This window comes from Lampris incognitus, chromosome 8 (genome assembly GCF_029633865.1).
Source record: "Lampris incognitus isolate fLamInc1 chromosome 8, fLamInc1.hap2, whole genome shotgun sequence".
Lineage (NCBI taxonomy): Eukaryota > Metazoa > Chordata > Actinopteri > Lampriformes > Lampridae > Lampris > Lampris incognitus.
In genome coordinates, this window is record NC_079218.1 from 43,696,336 (window position 1) to 43,719,918 (window position 23,583).

Below are 23,583 nucleotides of genomic sequence, written 5' to 3' on the forward strand. Positions count from 1 at the left end.
ATTTATTAAAATCAGGCCGGCATCCATTAATGTGTTTGTTTCACTAATTTTTGCTACTGTCGTACGTGTAAAATCTATTGCCTTTTTCATATATTTTTGTCTCCATTGCGAAGCATGCTGTAAAATTGTTTGAGCTCTACAGAAATAGTGCTACTAGTGATTACAAACTCACATTATACAGTAAATCTGCAGACTTTTAAACAGATTTCCAAAAAAGCTGAGTACCTCTCCCAATTCCTTATTTTACCATAACAGATGTACACATACTGCGATTCTGATAGTCCTAAAACTGGGATAAAGTTTGGCCTCCTGTTTTGACTTGGACATGCACACTGCATGTCTGTCAAGCTACACAGCTTTAAACCGGTGGCAATGACCTGTAGAGGTAAACACAACCAGATATGTACCCCTCCTCCTGTGCTGACACTCCCCTCTCCCAATTCTCCACCTCAGTGACTTTGACACGTTCCCAAAGTCCCTCCTCCTCCATCTGCCTGAGCTCTGAATCCAAAGCCGCTTTGTATTCCAGATTTGATTGGTTGCTCCTGACTGTCATACAGATGTAGCCACCTGGTGGAAAGAAGGTGATAGAACAGCAATGTCACTTAGTGTCTCTACAGCTATTTAGTCACATGCAGCGAGGATGGGGATGTGAGACACCACCCTTCGTTATAACTCGGCCATTTTAAAAACCTTCGCTCGGACCATTCCCCGCTAATCAGAGAGCAGCAAAAACATGCAACAGTGAGGCCTCACCTGGTTTGGTGGCCCTGCAGAGCTCCCTAACCACACGAACGGGAACTTGACCAACACTCAGCGCTCCGCAGATAACAACCACATCAAACTGACCTGGAGGAGTTACCAAGACAGCAACGAAGGAAGAGGAGAAGAAGAGGAGGAAGAGTCTTCATTCAACGTTGACATATTTACCATTAGACCCAAAAGAAAATTCATTCTCATACAAAATGGCTAGATATCAAGTCATCATCTTTGCTCACAAAATAGTTATTGAAAGTAGAATATAGTGTTTTTGAAATACCGACTGAGGGTGCACGTGATGAAATATTCATATACAAAACCCATTCCCACCCCATATATTCAACTTTCAACCCCATATATATATATATATATATATATATATATATATATATATATATATATATATACATATACATATATATACATATATATATACATATATATATATACACACACACACACACACACACACACACACACACACACACACACACACACACATGCAATGGTAGGGAAACTGCTCTACAAATAAGGAGCAAAATAATCCAGTGAGTCTAGTAAAAAGTTTTTTATGAGACAGCAGAAGCCTGTTTCATGCCATAAGCCATCATCAGCTGTCAGTAAAGCTATCTAGGCATCTACCAGGCATCAGTGGCAAAAGAAGACAACTGCAAAGTGGACACTTACATTGGACTAACAGAGGGCCCTTTTAAAATTAGGTTTAATGCCCATATGAGTAGCTTCAGGAATGAGCATATAAGGAATGCAACGGCCTTAAGCCGCCACATTTGGTCATTGGTAAACAAGAATATTAATTACTCTTATTTCATGGAAAATCCTCACAAAGAGCAATGCATATTCAATTAACAGCAAAAGATGTAACCTGTGCTTGGCAGAGAAATATTTCATAGTATCTGCAAGCCTGATGTGGCCACCTAGAACAGTAGAAATGAAATGGCCACCAGCTTTAGACACAGAAAAAAATATCTGCTTTGTAACTGCAAGTAAAATAGTGTCTTTATTATCCCCCCCCCCGCCCCATGAGATGATACACATGTGATGACCTTTATTAGATGTTATATTTTTATATTTTAACTGCCTGCCCTTCCAACTGTGCAACAACACCATCCCACTATATGATATACGTGAATTACCCCATTTGACGTTATCTTGTTATATTTTAAATGTATGCTATTTCAACAGTGCCCCGGCCCTTTAAATCCTGGCTTTTTCAAAACAAGCCCCAACCCCTACCCCATTGGTTGTAATGTTTTCTATCCCATCATTGGTTGCTGTGCATCGTAACTACCTACCCCATTGGTTGTAATATTTCAAACGTTTTCTATCCTCTCATTGGTTGCTGTCCACCGACATTAGGGGCGTAATGCGGGGCAATGTTATATCTATTGACTGTGTTGTTTAATCACATTGGCAGCTGATGAGTGCGTGACGCACGAAACAAGCTTGTACTGAAATGCATTAAAGTTTTTTTTCCCTACATCTATCTTAATATTCCACTCCTCATTTGTTGAGCACTTTCATCTACACCATCGATGGTCGGAAAAAAGGCTGTGTATATATGTGTGTGTGTGTGTGTGTGTGTGTGTGTGTGTGCGCGTGTGTGTGTGTGTGTGTGTGTGTGTGTGTGTGTGTAACTTCGTTAAAAGAAACAGTCAACGGTAGGAAAAGTGCTCAACAAATAAGGAGCAAAAATAATTCAGTGATTCAAGTAAATTCTGAATTCACTGACAGCTGATGATTGCTTACGGCACGAAACAGGCTTGTAATTTTATAAGTCCATTATAATTCTGTTTGTCTTCTTTCAGTGTTGTATTGTGTGAATTGTGTAAACACAACATCCATTGCACATTGTCCGTCTTGGGAGAGAGATCCCTCCTCTGTTGCTCTCCCTGAGGCTTCTTCCTATTTTTTCTCCCTGTTAAAGGTTTTTTTTTTTTAGGGAGTTGTTCCTTATCCGATGAGAGGGTGTAAGGACAGGATGTTGTGTTGCTGTTAAGCCCACTGAGGCAAATTTATAATTTGTGATATTGGGCTATACAAATAAAATTGATTTGACTTGACTACTGTCTCATGAAGAATTTACTTGAATCACTGGATTATATATATATATATATATATATATATATATATATATATATATATATATACACTACCGTTCAAAAGTTTGGGATCACATTGAAATGTCCATATTTTTGAAGGAAAAGCACTGTAATTTTCAATGAAGATAACTTTAAACTAGTCTTAACTTTAAAGAAATACACTCTATACATTGCTAATGTGGTAAATGACTATTCTAGCTGCAAATGTCTGGTTTTTGGTGCAATATCTACATAGGTGTATAGAGGCCCATTTCAAGCAACTATCACTCCAGTGTTCTAATGGTACAATGTGTTTGCTCATTGGCTCAGAAGGCTAATTGATGATTAGAAAACCCTTGTGCAATCATGTTCACACATCTGAAAACAGTTTAGCTCGGTACAGAAGCTACAAAACTGACCTTCCTTTGAGCAGATTGAGTTTCTGGAGCATCACATTTGTGGGGTCAATTAAACGCTCAAAATGGCCAGAAAAAGAGAACTTTCATCTGAAACTCGACAGTCTATTCTTGTTCTTAGAAATGAAGGCTATTCCATGCGAGAAATTGCTAAGAAATTGAAGATTTCCTACACCGGTGTGTACTACTCCCTTCAGAGAACAGCACAAACAGGCTCTAACCAGAGTAGAAAAAGAAGTGGGAGGCCGCGTTGCACAACTGAGCAAGAAGATAAGTACATTAGAGTCTCTAGTTTGAGAAACAGACGCCTCACAGGTCCCCAACTGGCATCTTCATTAAATAGTACCCGCAAAACACCAGTGTCAACATCTACAGTGAAGAGGCGGCTGCGGGATTCTGGGCTTCAGGGCAGAGTGGCAAAGAAAAAGCCATATCTGAGACTGACCAATAAAAGAAAAAGATTAAGATGGGCAAAAGAACACAGACATTGGACAGAGGAAGACTGGAAAAAAGTGTTGTGGACGGATGAATCCAAGTTTGAGGTGTTTGGATCACAAAGAAGAACGTTTGTGAGACGCAGAACAAATGAAAAGATGCTGGAAGAATGCCTGACGCCATCTGTTAAGCATGGTGGAGGTAATGTGATGGTCTGGGGTTGCTTTGGTGCTGGTAAGGTGGGAGATTTGTACAGGGTAAAAGGGATTCCGAATAAGGAAGGCTATCACTCCATTTTGCAACGCCATGCCATACCCAGTGGACAGCGCTTGATTGGAGCCAATTTCATCCTACAACAGGACAATGACCCTAAACACACCTCCAAATTGTGCAAGAACTATTTAGAGCAGAAGCAGGCAGCTGGTATTCTATCGGTAATGGAGTGGCCAGCGCAGTCACCAGATCTGAACCCCATTGAGCTGTTGTGGGAGCAGCTTGACCGTATGGTACGCAAGAAGTGCCCATCCAACCAATCCAACTTGTGGGAGCTGCTTCTGGAAGCGTGGGGTGCAATTTCTCCAGATTACCTCAACAAATTAACAGCTAGAATGCCAAAGGTCTGCAATGCTGTAATTGCTGCAAATGGAGGATTCTTTGACGAAAGCAAAGTTTGATGTAAAAAAAATCTTATTTCAAATACAAATCATTATTTCTAACCTTGTCAATGTCTTGACTCTATTTTCTATTCATTTCACAACATATGGTGGTGAATAAGTGTGACTTTTCATGGAAAACACAAAATTGTTTGGGTGATCCCAAACTTTTGAACGGTAGTGTATATATATATATATATATATATATATATATATATATATATATATATATATATATATATATATATACACTTAGCACAAAAAGCAAGGAAATGTGTGTTTGGTAGATTATTTCTTTGTTGTAACATTTCTTCTTGGCAATAAGTCTTATACCGTTGGAAAGCCTGTTTATTTCCCTTTTGAATGGGGCCACATTTGTAAGGAACATGCATTTGTGGGATGAGCAGCAGAGCTGAGTATGTGGGTTGCACCCATGAAAAATTTGCCAAATCTTCTCTGCCAATGCCAAACAGCTTATTTTGCTGTTGCTATTGACTCTTGTTTTGAGCTCCTGGTACCCCAGGTGCTGACAATCAGCTGCCTGATATAAGATTTACTGCCAAGAAGCATTGTTACCACAAAGAAATAATCTACCATACACACATTTCCTTACTTTTTGTGCTAAGTTTATATATATATATATATATAGACACACAAATATTCATACAGACACAATATTTGTATATAAAATGTACTCTCTCTCTCTCTCTCTCTCTCTCTCTCTCTCTCTCTCTCTCTCTCTCTCTCTCTCTCTCACAAAGTTGAGAGAGAGAGAGCGAGAGAGAGAGAGAGAGAGAGAGATTCACAACTGTGTGGTGTAATAAAGGGGTGCTGTGTTCGACCATAAAGGATTAGCTGTTTTATTCTGCAGAGCTCGTATAAAAGGGGTCTTACCTGTTTTTCATTTTTTGAGTTGTTGTTGAATGATTGTTTTTTGGGATTGTTAAAAGATGCTTATTGAGTGTTTGTACTTTGACAAGTATTGTTTATGTTTAGCAAGATCTCAAGTCTGTTTTTTGTTAAAAAAAAATTTGTTAAATAATGACTTGCTTTGAAATTCAAATTCTCTCTCTCTATCTCTCTCTCTGTCTGTCTCTCTCTGTCTCTCTCAGAGAGCAAGCACCTGCAGGACCAGCTGAAGGAACTGAGGTTAGAGAAGGAGTCCGATAAGTTGGAGCTATTACTATGTTTATACAGCAGGCCTTGTGTCTGCACTAAGTGTACTTTTGCATACTACGGCATAGAACATTGTTGCTTTCCTCTCAAGGCCAGAGAGAAGTTATCAGGAATGTTACCAAGCCCTTGCTGTGTTTTTCCTCCCTGGATGCACCCATCACAGTCTCCAGAATGTAACTACTGTCTACATCCGAGACCAAACAACGCTGAGAAACCTCACAGTAAAGAGGGGAAAGAGGACCGGACTCTGGCGCCTGGACATTACAGTAAACTGGACTTTTCTTCTATTCGAAACATGTTCAGAATCAACATAACATAAGTGAAGAGTCATGGGACCGCGAGCTTCCTGTTTTGGGAAAAAGGCGCTATACCATGGTTGTTGAAGGCTCGCGTGACAGATCCACAAGATTCTGTTGAACCACGGCAAGGAAAATCTACAAAAGCGGCAAGTATCTAAATAATCCAGTGATCAGTGAAGTTTTTGTACGATCTTAAATGATGACCAGTAGCAATTTAATGGGGTGCGGGGTTAAAAAAAAAATTGAACCTAATATTTAAAGCTGCACCAGGTAACTTTTGGGATTTCAACAGTGTCTTTTACATCACTGATACAAACACAACCAAGGGCTTTTTTCCCCCCTTCTTCATAGCGTAGCAACAAGACACATGTATTTATTTATAAGCCGGAGCTCAAGAGACTATTGCAGACAAAGAGGTGCTATATTCAGTCATGAGGTAAAGTAAAACCGCTATACTTAACTTACATCGGTACCATAAAGCAATCTGTATATATCCCGGGAGGTTTTCGTGCCTGGTGGGAGACTAAATACATAGTGAAAACAAGGCTCCTCTCCTAGGGAACTGGTCTGAATGGCAACTGTGTCATTCTCCCATTGCCATCGCAATATGTGACCGAAATGAAATTAATACCGACAGTAAAGCAAAAAGGTTATCTGGTGCCATTCTAAGGCAAACATGTTTAGCATGTGCCCCCCCTCACTCCCCCACAGCTTTTTTGTGGTTTTCCTTATTTCTGAATGATAGAGGTAATGTGTTGACCTGGGAGTGTGTGAGGGTAAGTGTGTTTGTGCGTATATGTGCGTTTGCACACATGTTTATGTGCCCTGTCATTTGCTCTTTACATTTACAACATATTCACAGACTCTTCTTTTTTTTTTTTTTTAAAAATGTCTCCCTTTTTCTTCCCAATTGTACTTGGCCAATTACCCTATTTTCCAAGCCGTCCCGGTTGCTGCTCCACCCCATCTGCCGATCCGGGGAGGGCTGCAGACTACCACATGCCTCCTCCAATACATGTGGAGTCACCAGCCGCCTCTTTTCACCTGACTGAGGAGTTTCACCAGGGGGATGTAGCACATCAGAGGATCACACTATTCCCCTCCCTGAACAGGTGCCCCGACTGACCAGACGAGGCGCTAGTGCAGCGACCAGGACACATACCCACATCCGGCTTCCCACTCACAGACACAGCCAGTTGTGTCTGTAGGGACGCCAGAGGTAACACAGGGATTCGAACCCACGATCCCCATGTTGGTAGGCAATGGAATAGATGGCTACACCAGCCGGACACCCATAAAAGCATCATTATAATCACAGTATTGAGACCAGTTTTGATGAAGGTAAAACTTTTGTGTATGTTTTTTTGTCATCACGCATATGTGAGAGGAGCATTAACTTACCCCACTTGACAGGAAGGGACTCTTTTCCTAGCATGCACTGGCTTAGGTCCTGGTAGAGCCCCGTCTCTTTGGCCAGCTCCAACATACCAGTGCTTCCATCAGTGCCAAAAAAACGTGCAAATCCATGCTTTTTCATCTGTGCATCAGAAGCATGATTTGTTTGGCATAGGCGTAGTTAAAGTATTCCAAACAGAGATACTACAACTTGAACTGGAATGGGTCAATGCTAATTTTTGTGGAGCAAAGAAATGTTTTTATCTAAATGTTATAACGATTTTAAACTGAATTACAGGAATTTCTTGTACACCAACATTAAATGAAGTCATACTCTTAAGAATATATGTAATATAACAATATTTTAAAAAATATATGTGTATATGTGCACACACACAATTACGAAACTGATTTTCCGATGCCATAAAGTTACAGACCAGGAGATTTAAATGCAATAAATGTCCTTTGAAGTACTTTTTATTGCTGCTGTGTTTAAGACATTAGCTAATCCATGAATGAAACACTCCGGTGGTTGAGTATATTGATAGAAATTTTCAGGGAGGAATTTCACAGGAAAAAAATTACACTACCGTTCAAAAGTTTGGGATCACCCAAACAATTTCGTGTTTTCCATGAAAAGTCACACTTATTCACCACCATATGTTGTGAAATGAATAGAAAATAGAGTCAAGACATTGACAAGGTTAGAAATAATGATTTGTATTTGAAATAAGATTTTTTTTACATCAAACTTTGCTTTCGTCAAAGAATCCTCCATTTGCAGCAATTACAGCATTGCAGACCTTTGGCATTCTAGCTGTTAATTTGTTGAGGTAATCTGGAGAAATTGCACCCCACGCTTCCAGAAGCAGCTCCCACAAGTTGGATTGGTTGGATGGGCACTTCTTTGAGCAGATTGAGTTTCTGGAGCATCACATTTGTGGGGTCAATTAAACGCTCAAAATGGCCAGAAAAAGAGAACTTTCATCTGAAACTCGACAGTCTATTCTTGTTCTTAGAAATGAAGGCTATTCCATGCGAGAAATTGCTAAGAAATGGAAGATTTCCTACACCGGTGTGTACTACTCCCTTCAGAGGACAGCACAAACAGGCTCTAACCAGAGTAGAAAAAGAAGTGGGAGGCCGCGTTGCACAACTGAGCAAGAAGATAAGTACATTAGAGTCTCTAGTTTGAGAAACAGACGCCTCACAGGTCCCCAACTGGCATCTTCATTAAATAGTACCTGTTAGAGCCTGTTTGTGCTGTCCTCTGAAGGGAGTAGTACACACCGGTGTAGGAAATCTTCAATTTCTTAGCAATTTCTCGCATGGAATAGCCTTCATTTCTAAGAACAAGAATAGACTGTCGAGTTTCAGATGAAAGTTCTCTTTTTCTGGCCATTTTGAGCGTTTAATTGACCCCACAAATGTGATGCTCCAGAAACTCAATCTGCTCAAAGAAGTGCCCATCCAACCAATCCAACTTGTGGGAGCTGCTTCTGGAAGCGTGGGGTGCAATTTCTCCAGATTACCTCAACAAATTAACAGCTAGAACGCCAAAGGTCTGCAATGCTGTAATTGCTGCAAATGGAGGATTCTTTGACGAAAGCAAAGTTTGATGTAAAAAAAATCTTATTTCAAATACAAATCATTATTTCTAACCTTGTCAATGTCTTGACTCTATTTTCTATTCATTTCACAACATATGGTGGTGAATAAGTGTGACTTTTCATGGAAAACACAAAATTGTTTGGGTGATCCCAAACTTTTGAACGGTAGTGTATATGACCCATAACACTTTACGTTTCCACCGCAGCAGCCAATAAGGCAGGTAGCAGTGAGTCTGAAGAGGAGCTGAGGTTGTTGTGGTTAGCAAGCAGATATGGCAGACCAAGCAGATAGACGATCCTTTAATGAAAGACGAGACAACATCAGCAGCTTAAACTCAGATTTCACCATGTTTTGCTGTTCAGCGGTGGGGTACTTGTTGACATAGAAGCACTGTCAACTCCATCATTTGAAAAAAATCTTTGGGACCCAGAATGGTCAAACGTCAATGCAATTTGCCATTTCCATAGATATGAGTTTGTTGAAGCAGCACCAGGTAACTTTTTTGCTTTAACGTCCCATTAAAGGACAACTACATCATTCCGTTGGGCTAAAAAAAGAAGATACAGTAAAAATGAATATATCAAATGTAGTTTAAATGAAAAAGTTTTGCAAATGTAAAATAAGCTAGAAAAGAAGATAGATTGTCGCTGGTTTCCTCCCACCATAAAATTCATATACAATGAAATTCACTCTCTGTATTTAACCCATTCTCTATACACACACTAGAATAAGTGGGCAGCCACAGTGCAGCGGGGACCAACTCTAGTTCTCTGTCATCACCTTGGTCAGGGGCACAGACAGGAGTATTAACCCTAACATGTAGGTCTTTTATGGTGGGAGGAAATGGGGGCACCTGGAAGAAACCCATGCAGACACGAGAGAAAATGCAAACTCCACACAGAAAGGACCTGGGACGGCCTGGAGTTCGAACCCAGGACCCTCTTGCTGTAAGGCAACAGTGCTTACCATTTGGCCACCTTGCAAAAATAAGCTATTTAATGCGATATAGTGCAGGTCCAGCTGTCATGAAGACCGCCATGTTCACCTCCATGTTCAGACCATGTGAACAGAAGGGCTTACTCACAGTAGAAAAAGAGCTTTGAGCTCATTGACTAAAGCTGTCGCTGTTTACGAAAGTCCCTTGTTTTAGTGCAGTGAGTGGCTATTGAGTTGAGCATTGAGGGTCATCAATAAACCTATATATACCTAGAAACAACACGAGACTCTGAAAAAACTAGGCCTAAAAAATAGGGGGGGGGGTAAATTAAGAAAACTTGGAGGCCAAAACGGGAGAAAATGTTGGACAGGTAGCCAATTATAATTATTTTTGTTCACCCCCATGTCTTTACCATTAAGGTCTTTAGTGAGTTGTTACTTTTCCGGTCAAATACCATATGTGAGTTGAAGCATCTGGAAGAGAGGCTCAGCTGCACCTGAGCTAACAGGTGTCACCAGAGTGCAAGATCGGTGTCATATCGGCTGTTTTATGAAGCGAGGAAGAACCTTCGCGGGGAAACTCCATTGGGCAATCGCTTAGCGGACCTTTAAATTCATTTCGGTCACATTACGATGGCTATCGCCATTCGGATTAGTTCACAGCGGCCTTGACTATAGTGATCGCTTTACGGCACACATCTAAGTATTCCAGCTTTACCTCACCTGAGAATATAGCTTATTGTATATCTCGATAGTCTTTTGAGGTACGGCTTGTAAATAAATGTGCGTCCTTATATGACGGGGAAAAAAAGGCCCCTGATTGTCTTTGCGACAGTTTTTTTTATATATTGTTTTAGTCTTTGCGACAGTTGACGTAAAAGACTGACAAATCCAAACAGTTACCTGGTAACGCTTTAAACAAAAAAAAGACAATCTTCGGGATTGTGGTTTAAATAAAGTTTCGATGAAAGCATTAAGCCCACTTGTGCTTGTCAACAGCTTTTTATTCAAGTTATCTTTTAGCCAGTCCCCTAGCGTGTTCCTTCTTTCCTTTTCTTTTGAGTTTACCTGTTTGGCCACCAATCCAGTACCACAGGCCACATCCAAAACCACAGCAGCCTCACGGTCACCGGGGAAATGGGAGGAGACCATGTCTCCTGCTTGACTTGGTGCCCGGAACTCCAGGACAGCCACATCCTGTTCAACACAGGTGTGATAAAACACCGTAGGCTTTACATCCAGATAAAAGAGGCAGTCCTGAATTATCTAGTAGTATATTCATGAGGAAAGAAAAAAGCATGCCATTCATTTTACTGGAATATAGCCATTCAATGTATATTGAAGTGAATTCGGGGGACAACGCAACCACCAAAACTGTCGCTGCCGGGAAGCGAACCCGTATCGCCCGCACCGCAGGAGACATCGGTAACCGCTCGACTAAAGTCTCAGACTCGCGAGCCAGCGGCCAGCGTGTCTTCTTATCCATGCACGTTACACTACCCCCCTTCTTCGGGGAGCGCGTCCCCGCGCTTAAGCATACCAGCTCCTTCACGCCTCAGGGCGCATACGCTTCCGATGGCCTTACGGTCGCTCCATCCCACTTCTGACACCAATGTAGCGAATTCGAGGGACAACGCAACCACAGGAACTGCCGCGCTAACCGCTCGACGCGATGCCTCCTGCGGTGCGGGCGACACGGGTTCGCTTCCCGGCCGCGGCAGTTCCGGTGGTTGCGTTGTCCCCCGAATTCGCTACAATATCTTTCTTTTTATCTACCGAGGTGAGCTAAGAGATTATCAGGTCTTTTGAAGGAGCTAGCCTAGGGCTTTAAAACTGGCCACAGTAGCCACTTCATTTAAATACATTTTTAAAAAAGGCTTCTGCGTGTAAGCCTTTTTCATCTCAAGTATACAATATTTTTCCAGTAATTTTTGCAATAAGTCTATAAATAATCCACATATGTTTTATTTGCCTTAAACAGGCAGAACTAATGCTCCTCCGAATTACTTAAATTGCATTAAGAAAAAAAGTTTCCACCATCAACCAGATAGGTTATTATCTCCTCCATTTTTTCCTCATGACAAAGAAAAACATTACTGGACATTTCCAAAACGACATTGCTGGACATGCCCTGTGATGGCCTATCAGCCTGTCCATGGTGTGCCCCCCCCCCCCACCTGCCACCCAATGACTGCTGGGATAGGCTCCAGCATCCCCGCAACCCTGAGAGCAGGATAAGCGGTTGGGATAATGAATGGATGCATTGCTGGACATTTCCAAGACAGACATGGCCACTGAAAATGTTGCAGAGACTATTCCATTTATTTATTTTTCTACTCCGTTTTTACCTCTCTCTCTCATTCAATCTCTCCAAGCCTTACAAATCAAGGCTCAAACATTCAAATCATTTAAAAAAAAAATTAAAACCTGAAATTATTGCACACATTACACATTACATTAAACCATAGTAAATTGTTGCAGATACAGGTTAACTTTAGAACTGAGCCCAAAGGAGGCCACATGAAGGCATCTGTTCCCTGATGATTTACTTCTGTAAATATTTCATTTCCCTATGTTTATAGCACAATATACATTTTTCCCAAACCATGCACCTGAAATTTAACTTCTTCACCTGCTCATAGTTTCTAGCCCAGCTGTTGTAGAAGGTGGCCTTCTCTTCTGCTGAGCTGTCACTGTGACATGATAAGACACTTTTTTTAACGTCTTCAAATGTTCTGGTGCTGGCTGCCATCACTAAAAAAAATCACCTGTAGAAAGACGAAATGACACCTGTCATAAACTATCTGGTATATGTGGTTGATAAAGAATGCTGCAAAGAAGCCTTTTCTTTGAGGAAAATGGTACGCACAGTTTCACTGAGATGAACCCTCTGGGAGTTATTAAACTGTCTGAAGGAATGCACAGCACACGTATAGTTCTGAATCCTTCCTGCAAAAACATCATTCTTTCTTCAGACCATATACAGTTTACAAGTTAACCATCATATCTCTGATAAGCTGGATCGGCACTTCCTGATATCCCGTCCCAAATAAACTGGAAAAACATACAGTGATATTTACTCTACTAATAATGCAATGTGCATTAGAACAGTGACTCTTTAAGAGAGAGACTTTATTCATCTTATTTCATGATTATTGCATGTCAATACTGGATACATGCCTATAGTGTGTCCAGTATTGCCATGTATCCCAACCAAAGCCTCTCATAGTTAGAACCAAGAGAATAGACAATATCATCTGATATGCTGCATTAATTCCATTGGCATCTACTACTACTACTACTTTGGACTTACCCACTGTATGTCTATGCATACAGTGGGGAAGTCCAAAGGGGCAAGGTATACCATATTACTCCTACTACTCCTACTTTTGACTGCTCTCTTTAGGGGTCGCCACAGCGGATCATCTGTTTCCATCTCTTCCTGTCTTCTGCATCTTCCTATCACACCAGCCACCTGCATGTCCTCCCTCACCACATCCATAAGCCTCCTCTTTGGCCTTCCTCTTTTCCTCTTCCCTGGCAGCTCCATATTCCGCATCCTTCTTTCAATATACCCAGCATCTCTCCTCCACACGTGTCCAACCCATCTCAATCTTGCCTCTCTTGCTTTGTCTCCAAACCGTCCAACCTGAGCTGTCCCTCTAATATACTTATTCCTAATCCTGTCCATCTTCGTCACTCCCAACGAAAATCAACTCTGCCACCTCCAGCTTCGCCTCCTGTCTTTTCATCAGTGCCACCATCTCCAAATCATACAACATAGCTGGTCTCACTACCATCTTGTAAACCTTCCCTTTCACTCTTGCTGGTACCCTTCTGTCGCAAATCACTACTGACACTCTTATCCACCCTACCTGCACTCTCTTTTTCACCTCTCTTCCACACTCCTTGTTACTTTGGGCAGTCGACCCCAAGTATTTAAACTCATACTCCTTCGTCACTTCTATTCCTCGCATCCTCACCATTCCACTGTCCTCCCTCTCATTCACGCATATGTATTCCATCTTGTTCCTACTGCCTTTATTCCTCTTCTCTCCAGTGCATACCTCCACCTCTCCAGGCTCTCCTCAACCTACTACCTACTCTCACTATAGATCACTATGTCATCTGCGAAAATCATGGTCCACGGCGACTCCTGCCTGATCTCGCCCATCAAGCTGTCCATCACCATTGCAAATAAGAAAGGTCTCAGAACCCGATCCTTGATATAATCCCACCTCCACCTTGAACCCACCTGTCATTCCAACCGCACACCTCACAGTGTTCCACTGCCCTCACACATCTCCAGCACCACTCTTACATAACTCTCTGTATAAGGGGCTGACGCAGCAAAAACCTCTGGACACAAAGTGCACATTGTGCATAGAGTGTGAACGTGGCTTAAATGTGCATCAGCAGCTATCTATTTTACTCACCCGTTTCTCCGGTTTCAGCCATGCTTAAGTGTCCTTTACCGTGTATTGTATGAGCAAGTCATACCACATCGCCTCTCTCGGCACCCTGCCATATGCTTTCTCTAAATCCACAGACACAATGTAACTCCTTCCGACCTTCTCTATACGTCTCCGTCAACATTCCCAAAGCAAACATCGCATCTGTAGCGCTCTTCACAAACTAGTCAGTTTTGAGCAAATGGAGCTGAATGAAACCCACGTAATAAAAGCTTAATCTGTCCGATGCTACCACGTTATTATTTGTTTCCCTTCTCATCACTACTAAACTGTGTATACGACTTGACATATCAGATTAGATGGAGCTCTCGGTGTGGACATACAGTGGGGAAGTCCAAAGGGGCAAAGTATACCATATTACTACACCGAGAGAGAATAACGTTACGCTTTTACCTGGGCCAGCAGTCTTGCAGATACATACACCGGACCAGTCGGTGCGGATGAGGAAAAGAAGCTGCTGCTGCTTTTCACTACAGACAGATTACACAAATCAAAGCGAGCGAAGTGTGCTGCTGGAGCCCACGCACATGCGCAGTTCTCTCCGTCCGTCGGCCTGTCCCCACCTGTAGAGTCAAAACAAAAGCTTCCGGAAAGTCCTAACGGCGAGCCAAACAGCTAAGCTACTTTAGCCTGCGGTTGCTTCTTCATCATCGTTCCGCAACACAACGTTTGTACAAGAAAACTAACACGTTTGGCTGAATAACAGCTTGAACCGTTTTAATCTGACACACTTGCGCGATGGAGAACAGTCGAAAGCCCCACTCGTCCCGTAACTTATTCTGGTCCGTTTTCGTGGCATAGCTGGGGGGAGCTAACAAACATTGCGCTTTGCTAGCGTTCATTAATTAGTTAGCTTAGCTCCAGTCTACCCACAGCGAAAGCCTTCATTCTCAGTCATCTGTCGGACGTCCGAAGCTGATATATTCCCTCTCAGGAAAGCGACGTTGCCTTCTATCTCCCACCGACAGAGGTAACAGTTTGAGATTTGTTTTTTCGTTTGAGTTGCTCCACGCAGGCAGACTAAGCAGAAGTCTCTTTCGAAAGCTCAAATGGCAGACAGATAACGTCTGTCTCTTTAACAACTCATTGCCAGCGTGCTTCCAGTTGATCTTAAAAGTTGGATGTGGTGAATTCTCAGCGTGACGGGGAATTAGAGGGCCACTTGGGGTTTCACTGGTATTTCTATCGCGGCGAGGGGGGAAATGTCATGTTTTGATTTAGGATCAGCTTCCAAGTGTTCGTTTGCCCTTTAAACATTTTATCCTCGTTGGTTCTTTTTTTTCCTCCAGGTTTCTGAAACATCAAGATATTCAAAATGTCTATTCTGGGGTTAAAGAAGAAACAGCCAAAGACTTTCAAAGTCAAAGTCATTACAATGGATGCTGAAATGGAATTCAGCTGTGAGGTACACGTTTGTTTATGCTTCCTCTTAGGACAGTTCAATATCTGCCAGTCTCTGTTTTTGTGTGATAGAGACGGTCTACTATCTTAGCATCTTAAAGATACTTCTGTATCTGCCAGTCTCTCTTTTTTGTGTGGGAGAGAATTTGATATCAAACCAATGTGTGCACGTTTCATTTCTTAAATTGGGGGGTCTGGGTTGATTAGGGAAGGGTAGAGCTGTGTGACTCATACAAAAATTCTCTGCAAAATGAGCGAAAAACGTTCTGCAACACCCTCACCCTCATATCAAGACGAAACGTAGGAAATAGAACTTGCCTGTTCTACCTTTCAAGATGATGAGACAAGGCAAACCAGTCACTTTGCTTGCTCTCTTTTGTCAGGTCAAGTGGAAAGGGAAAGACCTGTTCGATCTGGTTTGTCGTACCGTTGGTCTGAGGGAAACGTGGTTCTTTGGGCTCAGGTACACGGTAAAGGACACTTACGCATGGCTGAAACCGGAGAAACGGGTGAGTAGAATAGATAACTGCTGATGCACATTTAAGCCACGTTCACACTACATGCACAATGTGCACTACTTTGTGTCTAGAAGTACTTGCTGCATCAAGCTGGCACCATCAGTAAGCATTAATTTTTGAAACCCAGAAACTCCCACAACATAGCTAATGTGCTTTCATACCGACTAGAATGGTCAAAGTGTATTTGAATTACTTGGCAAGTAAAAACATCTTTTTCACAGGTGGGCAATCCGTATCATTGCACCCAGAATGATATAGCAGTGGATGTCATGTGTGCTCTTGTACATGTTCCCTCAAATTTATTTCAGTCTGGATGGGGGGGAAAAAAAGTAGTCAAGTGTTGCACCATGCTGCTTTCCATTATTGTTCATGATTCATTTTTAAGAAAAAAGTATTCAGTGGAAAAAAATGGATTAGCCTGACCATGTCCTTAGGAACGAAGTTTCACTTTTTCCTACCTCTACTATGGCAGCCACAGTGACATAGTAGTACAATTAGAGTGCTATTATTTCTATGCTGGAATAGTGTATTTCCAGATATATCTGGAGGACATTGATTGGTGCATTACATTGCTAAATCTGATTTTAAGAGATGATCGGTTTTCTGTAATAAGCTGTAATGTGGTTTTGTCTCGATTCTTAATTTGTATCTTCAAGGTTTTGGATCAGGAGGTCCCAAAGGACTCGCCCATAACATTTCATTTCTTGGCTAAATTTTTCCCAGAGAAGGTTGAGGAAGAATTGGTGCAGGAGATTACCCAGCATCTGTTTTTTCTTCAGGTAAAGTAGCTTGTGTTATATCCAAATACCTGAAGACCACCATAACTGTCCCAGATATTCAGTAAGAGGGGCATTGTTTTTGATATTGTCGGTGTTGTTGTTATTTTACACATGAGTATATTTCCATTTTTCCATTTCTCAAGGGGATAAATAAATCTTAGTTTGTGTTATCTCATCTGAGTGCTATGTCAGATGCGAGCTAGTCAAGCACATCACAAGTTGTATAATACATCTTCATTTGGGGCATGTTTTCAAACTCTTTTTAGGTAAAAAAACAGATATTAGATGAAGAGATATTCTGCTCCCCTGAAGCATCTGTTCTGCTTGCATCATATGCAGTTCAAGCTAAGGTAACAAGTCTTGTTAAGTTGGTGGTCACACACTGATATTTGGGACATGACACTTAAGCCATTAATGTAATTTTGGAAATTGAAAAAAAAAATTTTTTTTAACCAAACTGCAACAATTGTTGTTACTGTTGCGTCGCTCGCTCTTGTTCCTTGTTTCTCTCTTACCCCCACCCTCTTGCTCTCATTTTTATAGTATGGAGACTATGATCCAAACTTTCACAAGCCTGGGTTCTTGGCCCAAGATGAACTCCTGCCAAAAAGTGTAAGAAAAATTTCAAAAACTTCAAATATGCAGGCTCTTAATATGCATAAATGTAATGTGTCAGATATTTGGTGACTGTGTATAGTATATGTGTTTGTGCATTATATTTTTGTGTACCTCAGGTTCTTATGCAATACCAAATGACCCCTGACATGTGGGAAGAGAAGATCACAGCATGGTATGCTGAGCACAGAGGTATCGCCAGGTAAAACTAATCCCAGACTGATCAATAAAGAATGTATCTCATGTTGCTCTGAAAGAGTTACTGAAGTTCAACATGCAATGAAAATAAACATTCCTGTTTGGGAGTTTTTTTTCTTCGGTTGTATACACTTTTACACAAATGCACGATCCCATGTCTTTGTGCATATGTGTTGGAGTGTGTGTTAAATGTGCCTTGTTTTCACAGTTATTGTGTCTACTCCAAACACACAGGGATGAGGCAGAGATGGATTACCTCAAGATTGCCCAGGACCTTGAAATGTATGGTGTCAGCTACTTTGCCATTACTGTGAGTGAATATACCATGCAGTTTCTTGTTTAGGTGTTTAGATGTTTTTGCTGTGTAAGAAAATGACTTAAAGCTTTGCAGTCTTCTTAATTTCTGTTTTGTTTTTTTGTTGTTGTTTTTTTTTTTGTTGTTTTTTTTCTTTTCCAATCACATCAGCAAAACAAGAGGGACACAGACCTGTTACTAGGAGTGGATGCCCAAGGTCTTCACATCTATTCCCCCAACAGCAAACTTAACCCCAATAAGTCCTTCCCTTGGAGTGGTATCCGCAACATCTCTTACAGTGAGAAGGAGGTAAATACAGGCAACAATCGCTGAACTGTGAGCTCTGTATTCAAAGTTACAGAGTATACAGCTCATTTGCCCCATTGTCTATACCACTGTCCATTTCTAATAGTTAAGAGATGAGCGTAAGGTACAGTATTTTATTCCATATGAGATCATTTTAATAGATGGTGTGTGTCAGTTGTCTTTCCTATTGTATGTATATGTAACCACTTTGGTCTTTTTTTTTTTTTTTTTTCACCTTTTTCAAACCAACTAAAAATTTAAACTCTTATAATTTTACAGTTCACAATTAAACCCCTGGACAAAAAGAAAGATGTTTTCAAATTCTACTCATCCCAACTCCGAGTCAACAAACTGGTGGGTTGCTTATCTGAAGTTTTTAAGTTTTATCTTTTTAAGTTCTAAGTGGAAGTATTTTATATATATTTGTATGATTTGACTGTGCCTGCTAGATCCTGCAGCTGTGCATTGGCAACCATGACCTTTTCATGAGGAGGAGGAAGGTGGACTCCATTGAAGTGCAGCAGATGAAGGCCCAGGCTAAAGAGGAGAAGGCTCGCAAGAAGGTCAGCTCCTTATTGGTTCTACCACTATTATGAGGGGATGAATGAAAATAGATAAAACTACTATGTAAACATGGAAAGCAAGATGATTTTTATAATGCCATGTTATTTGGTTGATTGATTAAGGTATTTTCTTGAGTATTTATAGTCCTGGATGTGATGGCTGTCCCTTGCCAGGTAGAGCGTCAAATCTTGGCTCGTGAGAAACAGATGAGGGAGGAAGCCGAGCGAGCCAAAGAGGAGATGGAGCGAAGACTGTTTCAGCTGCAGGATGAGGCACGACTGGCCAATGAGGCTCTGGTGAGGGCTTGACCTTTCTGTAACATTAGATGGTGCCTTTTTTTATGGTGCAGAAAATATAATAAGCCTTTTCAAAATCTCCATTCACCTAGGACGAGCGCTCATGTTATTTTTCAGTAACAAGCACATTGTACTTGACAGTCATACATTCTTAGCTGGGAGGTATGCATAAAAAAACAGTTAAAATGTCATTAATAATAACAACAACAACACTGGAGCTGTTAGATGTTTAGCACCATTTTTCCGTCTTGGAAAAGTAACTGTTTCAACATGGTATGTCCTCCCCAGCTAAGTGATTTATGTTTTGTTTTCCCCACGCTAACCAAGTGATACAAACTAACCTCAGATATTGGAAGGTCTAAATGTCTGAATTCCCCATTACTTTAAAAACAACAACATATTTCTCGATTTATATTTGTTCCATATAAAATTGTAGTCATCCAAAAAATAAGACCTTGGATACATACCGGCTATATGAATACAAGCAAATTCTGGTTGATGAAATTGAGTGTGCCATGAAATAGGAAACATCGTAATGCAAACGACAAAAATATAGCGGAATCCTGTAAAGGGTTATCCAGTTAATGTTACTGATCATGCATGCTCTTATTTATAGGAAATGTCCTTTATGTTTAAGCATTTCATCTTTTCATATCTATGGATAAAATATGTTCAAAAACAAGTGTTATAACATACATGTTCAAATCTCTTTAATTAATACTCATGAAAAATTTTAATCTAGAAAAGAAAAACACATTTTGATTTGTTCTCCCCAGCTGCGGTCTGAAGAGACAGCAGATCTTTTGGCAGAGAAGGCCCAGATTGCTGAGGAAGAGGCTAAACTGCTGGCCCACAAGGCTGCTGAAGCGGAACAAGAGAGACAGAGGTTAGAGGTCACGGCCATGAAGACCAAAGAGGAGAAGAGGTTGATGGAGCAGAAGATGAGAGAGGCAGAGCAGCTGGCCGTCAAGCTGGTGGAGCAGTCGGAGCGGAGGTCTGGAACTTTCTTGGCTGCATGTATCCCTAAAGTGCATCTCCACTCTGATAAACACTGTTCCTATCTTAAGGGCTTGGGCTTTTTGAACAAAGCATATTGGGATTTTTCTTTGCCTCAGTTTTGTAAGATGGAACTCAGTTTTTCAATCAGTTCGGTTAGGTTAGTTTTCAGTTGCAGTAGTGGTCGTAATTAAAAGTCCATAAAAGTCTTCAGTGGCTGTTGAAGTGCACTCTCAGCCATAACAACTTGGATTTGAAGTTGTTAATTTGTCATAGTTTCACCATTAAGTTCTGGCTTTGCATTGAACAGGATGATCAACACATATTTAATGAACAGAACCATATGGTTTTGCAGGCTCAGCTTATTTTGTACACAATTAAAACGGACAGGTGTGATAAATGTAATCTTTAACAATACATTGTGATGCACTCACCAAGTTATGCAGAAGGCCACCGGAGGCTGTGCTTTTCAGGAATTTTTAGCACTTCTTAGAGGTGTTAAACATGACACAAAAATAATTTTAACAGAACGTTGGTCAGTTAATATTTCATTTGTCGCTTAAAATTGAATGATAACTTCATGTTATTCTTCCAGAAAGTGATCTGATTACCACCAATAGTGATACAACTGGTGATCTTTGGTCATGGCATGGCCATGGTAATGGCATCATTATCTCCATTCAGTAGGCATACGTAGTATATCCAATGCTTTAGAAGGACTTTGAATGTCACTTAGCCAGTCAGAACCATTGTATTGTTTAGTTGAAATTTATTTTTTGTCAAAGTCACTGACACCTCTTGAATGGAGCCATCTTCTTGATTACATAGTATTCTGGATATTGCCCATCTTCTGAAAATTGAAATACTCAATATACTTTGACTGGTTCAAGCAAAGTCGTCTGTTCATAACATACTTTGTAATGTGTCGTTAAAGCATTATTGCTGAGCTCTGTCAGGCTTAAAACAAACCAAACTCCTGGTTCTAGGTCAAAGGAGGCTGACCACCTGAAACAGGACCTGACCGAGGCAAAGGATGCAGAGCGGAGAGCCAAGCAAAAGCTTTTGGAGATCACCAAAACCACTTACCCAGTAAGCTTTGCTACATCTTTTAGTGGAGATGATGATGACTCTTGTCTGTTCTTTATGATGTCATTTTACATTGTGAACTTTCAGCTTGTCTTCTCAATTTGTACCTCTTCTACATCATGCATTTTTGGAGGGTCAAGCCAAGTTTATTTATATAGCACATTTAAAACAACCGCAGTTGAACTAAAGTGCTGCACAAGCTCAAAATGCAATATAAAATAAGTGACACATATGAATATAAAAATATATGTAAAGAAAACATAATAAAATAAAGAATATAAAATGTAGAAAATAAAACATAAAAGTAAAAGTATATTTGCACAATATAATCATGGTGTCAAGCTCAACTTGAATTGAATGCCAGCGAGACGAGGTAGATCTTTAATAAAGATTTAAAAGTCTCTAGGGTCTGAGCCGATCTTATGTGTACTGGTAGATTGTTGCAGAGATCAGGGGCAACCACTGCAAAGGCTCTGTCGCCCCTATTCTTAAGCCTGGACCTCAGAACATGTAAGAGCATCTGATTTGTTTACCTGAGTGCTCTGACTGGTGTATGATGATGTATTAGCTCAGATAAATAAGGTGGTGCCAGCCCATTTAAAGACTTAAAAACAAGTAATAAAATCTTAAACTGGATCCTAAAACAGACAGGAAGCCAATGAAAGAAGGCCAGTACAGGCTTTATGTGATCACGTCGTTTCTTTCCTGTCAGAAGGCGAGCAGCTGCATTTTGTACAAGCTGCAGGCGACGAAGTGACGACTGAGCTACACCAACATACAATGAATTACAATAATCCAAACGAGAGGGAATAAATGCATGAATTACCCTTTCAAGATCATTTGGAGGGAGATAGACCTTTACTTTTCCAAGAAGTCGTAATTGAAAAAAACTTGTTTTGATGACTGAGCTTATTTGTTTATCAAAGTTAAAAGAGCTGTCAAAAATCACACTAAGATTCCTAACAGAAGAGCAACTGTAGGAAGCTTAAGGGCCAAGAGCACTATCATAACCACCCAGAAGATCAGGTTGTCCATATACAATTATTTCAGTCTTATTTTGATTTAGTTTCAGGAAGTTTAACTCCATCCATGTTTTGACATCCTTTAAACAACTCAGCAAAGCCTGTGTAAAATCTCTGCTGTTTGTATTGTGGGCAGATAGATTTGCAAATCCTCAGCAAAACAATGAAAAGACATGGACTTAGTAAAATATCCATGAAGACGTTTCGCCTCTCATCCAAAAGGCTTCATCAGTTCGTGCCTTTCTGACTAGACCAAGCTAGTCTGAAAGCTAGTCAGAAAGGCACGAACTGATGAAGCCTCTTGGATGAGAGGCAAAAGGTCATCATGGATATATAACCAAGTCTAGCTGCACTTGATTCAATTCCTTTGGATAACTATGACCTGGATGAATGAGAACATTCACAGACAAATGAAAAGACATATTAAGTTTGTTTGTTTGTTTTAAATGGACCCCAAGGGCAGCATATACAATGAGAAGAGAATGGGGCCCAAAATGGAGCATTGAGGGATCCCACAGTTAAGTGGGGCTGCAGGTGAAGAGAATTGGTCTATATGGACAGAAAAGCTTCTATTTGACAGAGAAGACTTGAACCATTCTGGGACAGTACATTTAATGCCTATACACAGCTCAAGACATGATAAAAGAATATTATGGTCAACCATGTCGAAGGCAGCAGTCAGGTCCAAACGCACAGGAATAGCAGAGTTCCCAGAGTCCACAGTTAAAATAAGACCATTAAAAACTCTTTAAATAAAAAACTTTTAAAAGGGCTGTTTCAGTGCTGTGACGTGATTCGAAACCAGACGGGAACTTTACAGAAATGCCATTAATTTCTAGGTGCGTTTGTAATTGTACATAAACTACTTTCTCTAAGACTTTTGAAAGAAAAGGCAGCTTAGAAATTGGCCTAAAGTTAGAAAGAACAGAGGGATAAAGATAGCTCTTTTTGATGAGGGGCTGTACTACAGCATGTTTGAAAGCAGCTGGAACACAGCCTGAGAGAAGAGAGGTCTTTATCAAATTTTTAATGCAAGACCAAACAGTGGAAAAACATCCTTTAACAGTCTAGGTAGAGTACTGTCTAGGGGGCAATGTGAAGGCCTCAAATGTTTAACTATCTCAGATATAAAAGAGAGGGAGGGACACGGGCTCAAACTGCTCTAAGACCGCTGGGCACATGGAATAAACAGCAGGCTTTGAGGCCGAAGAAGATGGCAAGGCCCTAATAGCAGAGATCTTATCTGTACAAACTTT

At 40.8% G+C, this 23,583-nt stretch overlaps 2 protein-coding genes across 4 annotated transcripts in view; one reads left to right on the forward strand and one right to left on the reverse strand.

Moving 5' to 3' along the window:
* Window positions 1-15,301, reverse strand: mettl27 (methyltransferase like 27). Of its 3 annotated transcripts, none has more exons than XM_056284194.1 (7): window positions 15,125-15,301; window positions 12,649-12,728; window positions 12,412-12,547; window positions 10,848-10,976; window positions 7,239-7,374; window positions 757-849; window positions 1-570 (listed from the first exon to the last, which is right to left on the reverse strand). In XM_056284194.1, exons 3-7 carry the CDS (start codon window positions 12,529-12,531, stop codon window positions 359-361), a joined length of 690 nt encoding a protein of 229 aa, XP_056140169.1. In that variant the 5' UTR covers window positions 12,532-12,547; window positions 12,649-12,728; window positions 15,125-15,301; the 3' UTR covers window positions 1-358. The 3 variants fall into 3 exon arrangements, with proteins under 3 accessions (XP_056140169.1, XP_056140168.1, XP_056140170.1); XM_056284193.1 differs by having other exon boundaries at window positions 14,645-15,301; XM_056284195.1 differs by lacking the exon at window positions 12,649-12,728 and having other exon boundaries at window positions 14,645-15,301.
* The window catches only part of nf2b (NF2, moesin-ezrin-radixin like (MERLIN) tumor suppressor b), a 15,469-nt gene continuing 6,985 nt past the window's right edge, over window positions 15,100-23,583 (forward strand). The window contains exons 1-14 of the mRNA XM_056284196.1: window positions 15,100-15,221; window positions 15,541-15,656; window positions 16,036-16,161; window positions 16,827-16,949; window positions 17,216-17,299; window positions 17,493-17,561; window positions 17,684-17,766; window positions 17,997-18,072; window positions 18,229-18,366; window positions 18,643-18,717; window positions 18,813-18,926; window positions 19,101-19,223; window positions 20,000-20,217; window positions 21,206-21,308. Coding sequence (XP_056140171.1) covers window positions 15,567-15,656; window positions 16,036-16,161; window positions 16,827-16,949; window positions 17,216-17,299; window positions 17,493-17,561; window positions 17,684-17,766; window positions 17,997-18,072; window positions 18,229-18,366; window positions 18,643-18,717; window positions 18,813-18,926; window positions 19,101-19,223; window positions 20,000-20,217; window positions 21,206-21,308 — 1,422 coding nt within the window. The 5' untranslated portion in view covers window positions 15,100-15,221; window positions 15,541-15,566. The remainder of the gene's footprint in view (window positions 15,222-15,540; window positions 15,657-16,035; window positions 16,162-16,826; window positions 16,950-17,215; window positions 17,300-17,492; window positions 17,562-17,683; window positions 17,767-17,996; window positions 18,073-18,228; window positions 18,367-18,642; window positions 18,718-18,812; window positions 18,927-19,100; window positions 19,224-19,999; window positions 20,218-21,205; window positions 21,309-23,583) is intronic.

What these genes read in the sequence shown, in the direction of transcription:
- mettl27 (XM_056284194.1), bottom strand. Translation starts at nt 12,531, where the DNA reads ATGGCAGCCAGCACCAGAACATTTGAAGACGTTAAAAAAAGTGTCTTA. An exon ending in GGGCTAGAAACTATGAGCAG is followed by an intron (nt 10,977 to 12,411) that starts GTGAAGAAGTTA and finishes TGTGTTGAACAG; the next exon opens with GATGTGGCTGTCCTGGAGTT. An exon ending in CTGGATTGGTGGCCAAACAG is followed by an intron (nt 7,375 to 10,847) that starts GTAAACTCAAAA and finishes TCTGATGCACAG; the next exon opens with ATGAAAAAGCATGGATTTGC.